At 44.4% G+C, this 12,252-nt stretch overlaps 1 protein-coding gene across 1 annotated transcript; it reads left to right on the top strand.

Annotated features, from left to right (window-relative positions):
- The first annotated feature begins 4,520 nt into the window (after positions 1-4,520).
- CLEC3B (C-type lectin domain family 3 member B) lies at positions 4,521-11,589 on the top strand. Its single transcript, XM_033166105.1, has 3 exons — positions 4,521-4,796; positions 8,589-8,687; positions 11,121-11,589. The coding sequence occupies exons 1-3, from the start codon at positions 4,700-4,702 to the stop codon at positions 11,519-11,521; spliced, it is 597 nt and encodes a 198-aa protein (XP_033021996.1). The 5' UTR covers positions 4,521-4,699; the 3' UTR covers positions 11,522-11,589.
- Positions 11,590-12,252: the final 663 nt, after the last annotated feature.

Consider the following 12,252-nt stretch of genomic DNA (forward strand, 5'->3'; position numbering starts at 1 on the left):
ATGCAGATACTGATGGAGGAAGATGGTAAGAGGAAGCAGTCTTGACCAAAGAAGATTGGCAAACCAAGTTAATGGACTGTGCTGAAATGGCGAAACTAACTGGAAAGCTCAGAAATCAAGATGACAAGAAATTTTAAAAAGAATGGGGGAAATTTGCAAAAGTATTGTAAACAGGTTAATACATTGTCAGGATTTTAAGAACACTTGTAATTTTAGAATTCATTTAGGAAATTTGAGGTAGAAAAAATAATTTGGAGTAGAAATGACATGCAGTTGAAAAGGGAATTTAAGGAACTGGAAGGGTAGGGAGTGTTGCGGGATTCGGAGAATCCCCTTTCATGGATTTGATGTTGTGTATAATTTTCTTAGTTTGTGGTTGTTGTTTATTAAATTTTCAACAAAAACAAAAATATTATATAAAAAATGGATATTGATGCAGAGCAATGAAGACACAACCAAAATGTTAGTGTCTGAACTCATGCTCTGGCTTTCAAACAGATGGCTGCATATTCAACACTGGATATGACACAAGAAAAGTGCCTGAGTTTTTTCCAGAGCAGAATTAGAACGTCTTTTAAATACCCTGAGAACTAGAAGGCTACTGTGCTCACTTGGAGTACAATAGCAACAAACAACTGCAGATGAACTGTAGTTTACAGGTTCAAGTTTCCTTTTAAGGTTATATTGAAAATGGAGCTCATGCTACTTAAATTATTTAGCCCTTTGCAAAGTATTCCCCTTTAGTGCCTAATTCCCCATGATTTAGAGAAAGTCATCGTTACATATGATCACAGCTTTGGAGAGTGGCCTACCATTGGCAGTGATGAAACAAAATCATTCAGAAATGCAGTAAGTACGGGGTTAAAATACATTCCTGTTTGACACCCCTTTTGTGATTATCTTCATGTGACAGTTGTCCCTGCTGACCTCAGTGGACTTGAATACAGTGGTATCTCTGGTTGTGAACGGGATCCATTCCAGAGCCCCATTCGCAACCTGAAAGGTCCACAACCTGAAGCGCCGTATCTGCGCATGTGTGTGGCACGATTCGGCGCTTCTGAACCTGCGCACAGTGCCGAACCCCGAAAGTAACCCTTTCCACTACTTCCGGGTTTGGCGCATTCGTATCCCATGACAAACGCAACCTGCAGCAAATGCAACCTTAGGTATGACTGTAGTTGTTTGAGTGTACATGTCACGAATAAGAAAACTTTTGTCCGTAGATGTCTATCCTAGTTTAATCCTGTATCTTTCTTGAAACGGAATCAAAAGCCTCTTTCAAGTCAATAAACATTGTAAACGGTTCCCCTCTGCTTAGATTAATACATTTCTCTGCCGATTGGACCGCCACAATACAATGATCCAGTGTGGGTTTGTTAACGGCAAAAAACCAGTTTGCTCCTGCCTCAAAATAACTGATAAATCACAAAGGTGTGATGACGCATGGGAGAGGGGACTCACAGGCCCAGGAAAAGACACCAGAATGATCCGTGCTCCGGTTTAAAGAACGGCACTCAAAGCTAAATGGCTCCGAGGTGAACTGCCTGTTCCGCACTGCCAGGAGAAGTATGCCCACTTCGTTGGCAAGATGCACTCCCTGGCACAAAAATACATGAAGACGTTGCTCCAGACAGGCAATAGCCTGCACACCCAACCGGAATTCCTGTCTGATTCTTGGAACAGGCTTTTGCCATGGCAGCTGTTGCCATTATGGCTGGTGGAAATTTCCATGTGTTGCTGCGCATTTATCGCCACGTTTTCATTGTCATGTGTCCAGTGGAGCAATAAAAGGAAACATATGTGGAGCAAAGAGCTCGGTGTTTGTCCCAGAAACATTTGATTGCTTTTGCTCTAAAAGCCTCGTGGAATAAACCAAGGATTTCAACAACTCCTCGGAGCTTAAGAGAGTATAAGAAATTGTAAAATATTTTTTTTGTGTAAGCTGTAGAAGCATTCTTCTAAACCAAAACAGTGGGAGCTGAAATGCAGATCAACACCACATTAAAAAAAAACCTGAAATATTGTTCAAGAGCAGCAGTTGGTTGTTTATTCTTTCAAAATCTTTGTTCTTGCTCATTTTTGCTCATTTTGCAAGGTAGCTAGTTAGTGTGTCCCAAATCACATATTCCAAGCTCTTTCAGTTCATTTCCCCCCATTAGGAGGGTAACACGAACCAATCCTTAGAATTTTCCTCCTATAGGGCCATCATAACTCCCAGCTGAACTATGAACCTTTGAAATACATATTTGTGTACTGACAGATGGTCGAATAAATTTTATTGATTGAAATACGTATCGCAATTCAAGGCTGGTTTACACAAACGGCAGTGCCACCAGATCCCTGCATGTTCAAATCTAGCATGGGAGGCAGGAGACAAGTTGTACCTAATTAAATGTAACTGAGTTAGCATTTCAGGTCGCCAAGAGATTAATATTCAGATTTGGGCAATCTTTTATAACCAGGTAAGTGCTTGCTTCTGGTTCACATGTTACTTCCTACATATAAATGCAGGTAAGCATAAGTTTAAAGCTTTCAGTTTGATATCATCCCTGTATATATAAACCAGCTATTGAGCATGGATAGAATCTCCATTTTAAAAGGTAAGATTTAAACTTCATAATAATGCAGCCCTTAAGAATTGCAATTCCTAATCAACCAAAGTTACAGTGTTTATTTGTTGCAGACGTGGAATCTGGCTGTGTCCAAAATGGGAATTGAAAAGACCAGTCTCGTAACTTGCTTCTATTTCTTTTCTGCAGTTTCTTTTCCTTTCTTCCAACAGTAATCCTTTAGTGCTCATCTACTGAACCACTTTGCAATACCTGCTTGTTTCCTAGAACTACAATGGAACCTCGGTTTTTGAACGCAATCCATTCCGGAAGACCATTCGACTTACGAAAACTGAGGGTCAGTGGGGCGGTCAGCAAAATCCATTGAAAAAATGGAGAACCATGCCTTGGAAGCTGTTCAGTTACTGGTACTTCCGGGTTTTTGCCCTTTGGGTTCCAAATCATTCGGCTTCCAAGATGCTCGAAAACCGAGGTTCCACTGTATTCCCAGAATTGTTAGTGATGTCACTGTTGGTTTTTTCTTCCAGCTGTGTGTTAATATCTGTCTTTCTCCATGACCTCAAATGTCCAGCCATTCATCATCCCTCCGTTCCATTTTGCACATGGAGATCTGTGTCCATTCACTGCAGTGTTAGGGACAACTCTGTGCTTTCTTTCCTGCTGGCTGCATCTGCAGAGCTCCCTGGGATGCGGAAGTGTGAGCAGTTCGAACTCGGGACCTGCTAAAAAGAATGCCACTACGTGGCCATTGGAGTGCATTGGTTCCTATAAATTGCTGTAGGAATACATTGGCCATTAAAATGCATTGTGACAAATGTTGCTTATAGAATTGTAGAGCTAGAAGGGACCCCAATGGTCATCTAGTCCACCCCCTGCGGTGCAGGAATCTCAACTACAGCATCTATGACAGATGACCATCCAACCTCTATTTAAAAACCTCCAGCGGGTGGCACTGTGGTCTAAACCACTGACTCTCTTGGGCTTGCCAATCAGAAGGTTGGCGGTTCAAATCCCTGTGATGGGGTGTCAACCTAGCAGTTCAAAAGCACGCCAGTGCAAGTAGATAAATAGGTACTGCTGTTGCAGGAATGTAAATGGCGTTTCTGTGTGCTCTGGCTTCCATCACTATTCCATTGCGCCAGAAGTGGTTTAGTCATGCTGGCCACAAGACCTGGAAAGCTGTCTGTGGACAAATGCCAGCTCCCTTGGCCTAAAAGCCACACCAGAAGGCAAACTCCTCTGACTGGACTTAACCATCCAGGGGTCCTTTACTTATTTTTTACTTTACACCGTTTGAATTTCCAATTCAACCATTAGTAGGCTTACCAGCTTACCAGAAAAAAACGTGGCTCAGCTTCCTGTTGTGCCTTTCATCAGCAGGTGAAACTTTGCACTACGTGAAGCTGAACACTGCTAATGTGTCTCCAAATTTCTGTATAGCCCAGGTGATATTAAAAGCACCTAAGAATGTAAGAAGAGTTTGCTAGATTGGGCCAATGTCCCATCTAGTCCAGCATCTTTGTTCTCATAGTGGCCAAAAATATGGACCTGAGCCCTCTCTCCTGCGGTTTCCAGAAACTAATATTTGGAAACATTCCTGCCTCCAACTGTGGAGACGAGGCGTAGCCATCATGACTAGTAGCCACTGATAGCTTTGCCCTCCATGAATTTGTCTAATCTTCTTTGAAAGTCATCCAAGTTCGTGACTGAAAACCAGCAGCATGGCAGACTGAAAAGTTGGCAACCTTGTCTGTTAGGCACAGATTCGTTCAGGAAAAAAAGTTGGCTGCGCACTTTCGGAGCCCGAATAAATCCATTGGAAATGAACATTTTCATTATTAAGTTATTTCATCTGCAAATTTGTACAAGACCTAAAAAACAAAACAAAAAACCCATCCTATTCTACTCCCCTCTCTGTTTATGGGAGAGTCCGAAAGCTCTGAGGATACTGGATCTCTCCCAACAATCTGTAAAATAAGCTCCAGTCACTGCGTTGCTTACCGAATAATCTGGAACTTATTTCTTGGCCAGACATTTTTGGTTAAAGCCCATGTTAAGAAGCTTGACTCAGGGCAGCTCAAATTCACTTCAGCTCCTCCGCTCCCTTTGAGAACAGCAGCCGGAGAACGATGGAGCTCCGAGGAGTTTGCCTTCTGATGTGCCTCTTTTCTGTGGTACAATTGACAACTCAGCAGAACATCAGACCCAAGAAAAAGCCAGAGAAAGGTAAGAGAACCAGAAGGAGGAATTTCCAAAGAGCTCCCCAGATAGATAGATAGATACACACACACACACACACACACACAGGCATTCAACAGTGTTTCTCCTGCTATGAGTTTGTTGTTGTTGTTGTTGTTCAGTCGTTCAGTCGTGTCCGACTCTTCGAGACCCCATGGACCAGAGCACACCAGGCACGCCTATCCTTCACTGCCTCTCGCAGTTTGGCCAAACTCATGCTAGTCGCTTCGAGAACACTGTCCAACCATCTCATCCTCTGTCGTCCCCTTCTCCTTGTGCCCTCCATCTTTCCCAACATCAGGGTCTTTTCCAGGGAGTCTTCTCTTCTCATGAGGTGACCAAAGTACTGGAGTCTCAACTTCAGGATCTGTCCTTCTAGTGAGCACTCAGGGCTGATTTCTTTAAGAATGGATAGGTTTGATCTTCTTGCAGTCCATGGGACTCTCAAGAGTCTCCTCCAGCACCATAATTCAAAAGCATCAATTCTTCGGCGATCAGCCTTCTTGATGGTCCAGCTCTCACTTCCGTACATTACTACTGGGAAAACCATAGCTTTAACTATACGGACCTTTGTCGGCAAGGTGATGTCTTTGCTTTTTAAGATGCTGTCTAGGTTTGTCATTGCTTTTCTCCCAAGAAGCAGGCGTCTTCTAATTTCATGACTGCTGTCAGCATCTGCAGTGATCGTGGAACCCAAGAAAGTGAAATCTCTCACTGCCTCCATTTCTTCCCCTTCTATTTGCCAGGAGGTGTTGGGACCATGAGTACCATCTGGGCTATGAGTTTACAGTTTAGATGGGCTATGAGTTTACAGTTTAGCAAAAGCTGCACGTGTAAATGGGTGTCATTGTGCCCTGCTATCTAACTTCATCCTTTCCTGTGTTGAAATGACTCTCCGAACAGGGTTTATTAAAAGGTCAAGAAACAGTAACACTTATTATCACCCCTTTCCCCTTAACCCACGCTATCTAGCCCAGTGGTTTCCAATTAGCAGGCCCCCTGTTTTTCTTTTTCTTTTTTACTATAATTTTTATTAAATATATCTAACTCACATTTCAAAATATTCATTCAAACAACCTTAAATCAATGACTTCCCTTCTTCTCTTTCCGCGGTTTATTTGCATACCATACATCCCTGCATGTTTTACATGAACTAAACCATTTGGCAATCCATTGTTACATCCATCAAAACTTATTTACACTGTTGAATTTATCTTAACGCTACCAGCGTTTTCAAATGTACACATATATTCAGTAAACATTATCCAATCTTCTTTGTTCTCATATTCTATATGTTAAATCTGCAAGCTGTAGCGTATTCCATCAGTTTAAGTTGCCATTCTTATTTAGTTGGGGCTCGTTTTCCATTTTGGGGCTAGCAAAACACGGGCTGCAGTAGTGGCATACATAAATAACCTTTTTTTGGACAGACCCCCTGTTTTTCAAAAGCCAAGCCATGGGCCCCCTACTTTTGAAAATTTCAATATATCTATGGTACTTTTTGTTATGTAAATGGTGCCACGGACACCCCCCCCCCGGGTGGGTTATGTAGACCCCCTGGGGTCCTCGGGACCACTAGTTGGGAACCACTGATATTATAATAATATCTGAAGAAGTGTGCATGCACACGAAAGCTCATACCAAGAACAAACTTAGTTGGTCTCTAAGGTGCTACTGGAAAGAATATTTTATTTTTTAAATAATAATAATAATAATAATAATAATAATAATAATAATAATAATAATAATAATACTTAATAATGATAATGATAATATTTGTACCCTGCCCATCTAACTGGGTTGCCCCAGCCACTCTGGGCTGCTTCCAGGTATAACTGTATATGGTAAAGGTAAAGGTAAAGGGACCCCTGACCATCAGGTCCAGTCGTGTCCGACTCTGGGGTTGCGGCGCTCATCTCGCTCTATAGGCCGAGGGAGCCGGCGTTTGTCCGCAGACAGCTTCCGGGTCATGTGGCCAGCATGACTAAGCCGCTTCTGGCTAACCAGAGCAGCACACGGAAACACCGTTTACCTTCCCGCTGGAGCGGTCCCTATTTATCTACTTGCACTTTGACGTGCTTTCGAACTGCTAGGTGGGCAGGAAACTGTATATGACAGTCATCTAAATTGGATTTTGCAATATTGCATGGCAGATTGGAAGAGATCTAGGCAGATTTTTTTTTCTGGTTTTGTGGCAGAGCCCTCAGATCACAACCAGTGCGTGTTTAAACAAGCTTGTGCACAATTTGTGCAAATCGCATTGCTAAATAGAGGGGGCACGTGACCTGCTATGCAGAGGGTAGTCTTCTGTTTTGAAAAGCTTTCTGGTCCAAGTCCAGGTTAAAAGTGAAGAACCACAAGAAAGAAGAGGATCAAGTCGCATTCATGGAATCATAGAATGGTAGAGTCTGAAGGGCTCCCCGAGGGTCATCTAGTCCAAACCCCTACATTGCAGGAATCTCAGTTTCCGTTTTGAGGCTTCCGCTTTCAGTTTTTGGAACTTGAACGGACTTCCAGGATGGATTACGTTCGAAAGCCGAGGTACCACTGTACTTAATTGAACAAAACATACCCGCTGCCTTAATTGAACAAAACATACCCGGAGAAGAAAATGCTAAGGAGTAAACCCTACACAAATCTGCAGTGGAGTCTCTAAGACAGTTGGATGGCATCTTCTATGCCTCCCTTTGACAACTCCTGCAGCCAAGCTGGCGCCAAAACGTATCACTCTGCTTTCCTTTGGTCCACATCAGTGAGTCCAAGAGGTCTGATTATCGGACAGCCCAGGATCTCCAAACACACTGCCCAGGCTTGCGCCCCAGGGAGGTCACTTCAGTGCTGATAACGCAGTAAAAACTACGCAGGACGCAGCAGTTACAAATTTCTGGTCTCTGCCTCTGAAGCAGGTGCTGTAATTTTCCAGCACTTTGACTTCACCCCTGGAGGCACAGGCGGATGCCAACAAAAAAACCCAACATAATGTAGCATTATTGAAGGTTAAAAACAAAAGGTAAAGGACCCCTGGACAGTTAAGTCCAGTCAAAGGTGACTATGGGGTTGCGGCGCTCATCTCACTTTCAGGCCGAGGGAGCCGGCGTTTGTCCACAGACAGCTTTCCGGGTCCTGTGGCCAGTATGACTAAATTGCTTCTGGCACAACAGAACATCGTGGCGGAAGCCAGAGCGCACGGAAATGCCGTTTCCCTTTCCGCCGCAGCGTTACCTATTTATCTACTTGCACTGGTGTGCTTTCGAACTGCTAGGTTGGCAGGAGCTGGGACAGAGCAACGGGAGCTCACCCCAACGCGGGGATTCAAACCGCCAACCTTCTGATCCTCAAGCCCAAGAGGCTCACTGGTTTAGACCACAGCGCCACCCGGATTATTGAAACAGCATATTGAGATGAGGGCATTGTGCTACAAATATAAAACATATTGATATAAAAGAGGGAAAGCGTATAAAGTAGTAGGAAAGGAAAGAAGGAGTAGGGAATGTTGAAAAGTTGCTAGGAATACCAATTTCTAACCAACTTCCATTGAAGTGTTACACAGCAAAGAGGTGGGACATTTTACTCCATGGGCCCGTTATGAATTGCCGATTCCATCTATTGCAAACTCTGTCTTTATAACAAACGCTGCATAATACGCTTCTTTCTTCTTTGTTGAGTGTACTCTTTGTTATTTTGCCAGTGAGGGAGGAAGTTCTGGTTCCATTCATAGATGTGATTGCATTCATTCCGTGTAGGCAGACATGATCATCAATCTCTTCGTTTGCTCTGCAGATGCTGTAAGCCTCAAAATGTTTGAAGACCTGAAGGAGCAGTTAGAGAATATCTCCCAGGAGGTGACTCTGCTAAAAGAAAAGCAAGCACTTCAAACAGGTACAAAACCCAATGGCCATAATTCTTTATGCGCCACAAAATGCCCTCTGATCCTATTCCCTCCCCTTCAATACTTCCCCAAACAGAGACTCTCCCTAGGTTTCACTGATAACTAGGATGAATCCTTCAGTGTTCATAGGGAATTGTCTCTGGGGTACCTCAGGGCCCTACGGTTGAAAACCTTTTTGCCACCTATGGGATCTCCCTACCAGGGTTCCCAACTACTGCAGTTTGCCTTCCCTTTAGGCAAATAAGTGGCACACTTGGCTTCACTGTCCGGCCCTCTGTATGACAGGAGAATAAGCAAACAGTTTCCTCTTCCACAGGAAAGCTTTGTGCTCTCCTCTTAGTCACACCTCTTAAGGTACTGATACGCTGCCACAGTCAACGTTTAAGCACATTTAACTTTATTAGGTAACTAGAAAACATGGATGTCTCGGGTTATTACTGGTACAAATCTTCTTCTCATGTAATTCAGCTTTGTTATAATATTTCCTGCATCCCTTTAGCAATGGTAATGACCTTTCCTCCCATTGCCCAAAGCCTAACCTCTCCTTTTCTCTCTCTAACCCTCCACCCCCAACTGCCAAACCCGCAACTGCCTTTCAACAGTTGTTCCCCCTCCTTTTAGAATGCCAACTAGCTCCGCCTCCCAGGGAACACCTACCTAACATGGGAGTGATAGGTTAACCCCTGATGAACCTGAACCATCAGCAGGCATTATTCCGCCACACCCTCACTTTGTGAAATAAGGCTATTTATGACATAACATTAAGCCGTGGTGTGTTAGCTAAAATGTGGCTTTTTTGTATTTCCAGTACATTAACATGAACTGTTCAGTAACCATACTTTGTTTGGGATCAATAAATCCGGATTTTAAACTATGATACAAACCACCATAGTTTGCACTATCTAGTTTCCCATTATGCTAAAGCTCAGAGGTACTGATTTGTTCTGTTGTTGCTGCATCCTCACACCCCGGCCTGGTTGCAGAGATGAAAAGGGAGAGTGGTTAGAAAACAAAATCACTCCAGCATTTTAAAAGACTCTGCCTGTCCCCTTCCCTAATGTCAGCCTCTGCCGGTCAGGCACCCAAGCTCCGAAACCAGCTTGCAAGCGTGGGAAAAACCACAAGAGCTTTTGTAGACAAATGCTTAATGTTATTCTCCTCGCTCTAGGAGCAAAGTGAACAGCATTGTTCGAAGCAACATATGCAAACAGCTGAAGACAGTTTTGCAGCTTGCATTGCATTTCCTCTCAATCAGTGCTCTAAACATCTGTGATATGCTGTGTCCTCCATTCTTTGTTGACCAGGGAGCAGGCTCAAATGTTCCACATTGTCCACTAGCTCCATCTGGTACACAGGCTGAGACCCTACCTGCCCGCAGACTGTCTTGCCAAAGTGGTGCATGCTCTAGTTATCTCCCGCTTGGACTACTGCAATGCGCTCTACGTGGGGCTACCTTTGAAGGTGACTCAGAAACTGCAACTAATCCAGAATGTGGAGCTAGACTGGTGACTGGGAGTGGCCACCAAGACTATATAACAGCATCCTTTTTTAAGTCTAATGCAGTGTTTCTCAAATTTGGTTGTTTTTGGACTACAACCACCATCAACCCTAGCAAGCAAGACTGGGATGATGGGAATTGTAGTTCAAAAACAGCTGGAGACCCAAGTTTGGGAAACCCTGCTCTAATGCAAAGGGCAATAAATGCATTCCTTGCAGATACATTGAACAGAGATAGTACAGTGGTACCTTGGTTCCCAAACTCAATCCATTCTGGAAGTCCATTCGACTTCCAAAAACGTTTGCAAACCAAGGCGTGGCTTCTGGTTGGTTTATTGGCCCCAGAAACAATGCCGACAGCCAAAACAGACGTTCAGCTTCCAAAAAAGTTTGCAAACTGGAACGCTTACTTCCAGGTTTGCAATTTTGGGGAGCTGATTTGTCCGGGATCTAAGCCGTTCAGGAACCAAGGTACCACTGTAAAGGTAAAGGGACCCCTGACCATTAGGTCCAGTCGTGTCCGACTCTGGGGTTGCGGCGCTCATCTCGCGTTAATGGCCAAGGAAGCCAGCGTACAGCTTCCGGGTCATGTGGCCAGCATGACAAAGCCGCTTCTGGCGAACCAGAGCAACGCACGGAAATGCCGTTTACCTTCCCGCCAGAGCGGTACCTATTTATCTACTTGCACTTTGACGTGCTTTCGAACTATTAGGTGGGCAGGAGCAGGGACCGAGCAACGGGAGCTCGTCCCGTCGCGGGGATTCGAACCACCGACCTTCTGATCAGCAAGCCCTAGGCTCTGTGGTTTAACCCACAGCGCCACCCGCGTCCAAAGTCACCACTGTATTGTACACCAAAGCACATGGTTCCTTTTCTGACTGCACTGTCTCCCCGCACCATCTCCTCCCCTTTTTGTCTCTCCCTAGTTTGTCTGAAAGGCACCAAGGTCAACCTGAAGTGTTTCCTGGCTTTCCCCAACGCCAAGACCTATCACGAAGCCAGCGAAGACTGCATCTCTCAAGGCGGCACCCTCAGCACTCCTCAGACGGGAGATGAAAACGACGCCCTGTACGACTACATGAGAAAGAGCATCGGGGCTCTGTCGGAAATCTGGCTCGGCATCAACGATATGGCCGCCGAAGGGAGATGGGTGGACATGACAAGTACTGGCATTGGCTTCAAGAACTGGGAAACGGAGATCACCACTCAGCCCGACGGTGGGAAACTGGAAAACTGTGCCACGTTGTCGGGGGTTGCCACCGGCAAGTGGTTTGACAAGAGGTGCAGAGATAAGCTGCCATATGTGTGCCAGTTCATGATAGTTTAACGGTGGGACTCCTGCTGTGGAAGAGGAGGTCGAGGCGTTCCACTTGGCCCCGGGAACAGAGCTGCAAAGAAATATGCAACTCATACATACCCTCATATACTCTTGGCAGATAAACACTTGGCTTGGCAGAACGAATTACATCTGTGCCGCATTTAAATTGGCTAAAACCTACATTCCGCTCAGTAGCAGCTATGTTTTTCTCGCTGAGGCATGAGTTATAGATATCTGTATTTTTACATCCGAAGCCTAATAGGGCGACTTCATTAGTCGAGCAGCATTTCAACTTTGCCAAAATAATACGATCCTTAAGACTCATTAGTTGTTCGTTGCATGTACTCTTCCTGCCGACCCTTTTCCCTTCCTGCTGATTGCACCAAATTAAACCAGCAGCTTTTGCAGAATTGTCCTTATTATCATCTTTTGGGGGAGGGGTGCCAAACCGAAAGTGCTTTAGCACAGCTGACTTTCGTTAAACGTTATAGCTCCTTATGGCCAAATGAACCCAAATAAATCCACTGCACACCTTTTGTTCCCCTGAAATAAGAGTTCAGTAGAGTTGTCTCAGCCCAAGTTATAATACTGGACAATGCTGGTGTAAAGAGGAAGGGGGTGGGGAGGTGCTATCGAGAGCTTTCACTCTGTTGTGCAGAAAAATAAAGATAAATTTTTTTATTTTAAAAAAAAAACATCTTGCATATGTTGATGGGGCAAAGTGTGCTCTCTCTGTCTCT

This window comes from Lacerta agilis, chromosome 12, assembly GCF_009819535.1.
Source record: "Lacerta agilis isolate rLacAgi1 chromosome 12, rLacAgi1.pri, whole genome shotgun sequence".
Lineage (NCBI taxonomy): Eukaryota > Metazoa > Chordata > Lepidosauria > Squamata > Lacertidae > Lacerta > Lacerta agilis.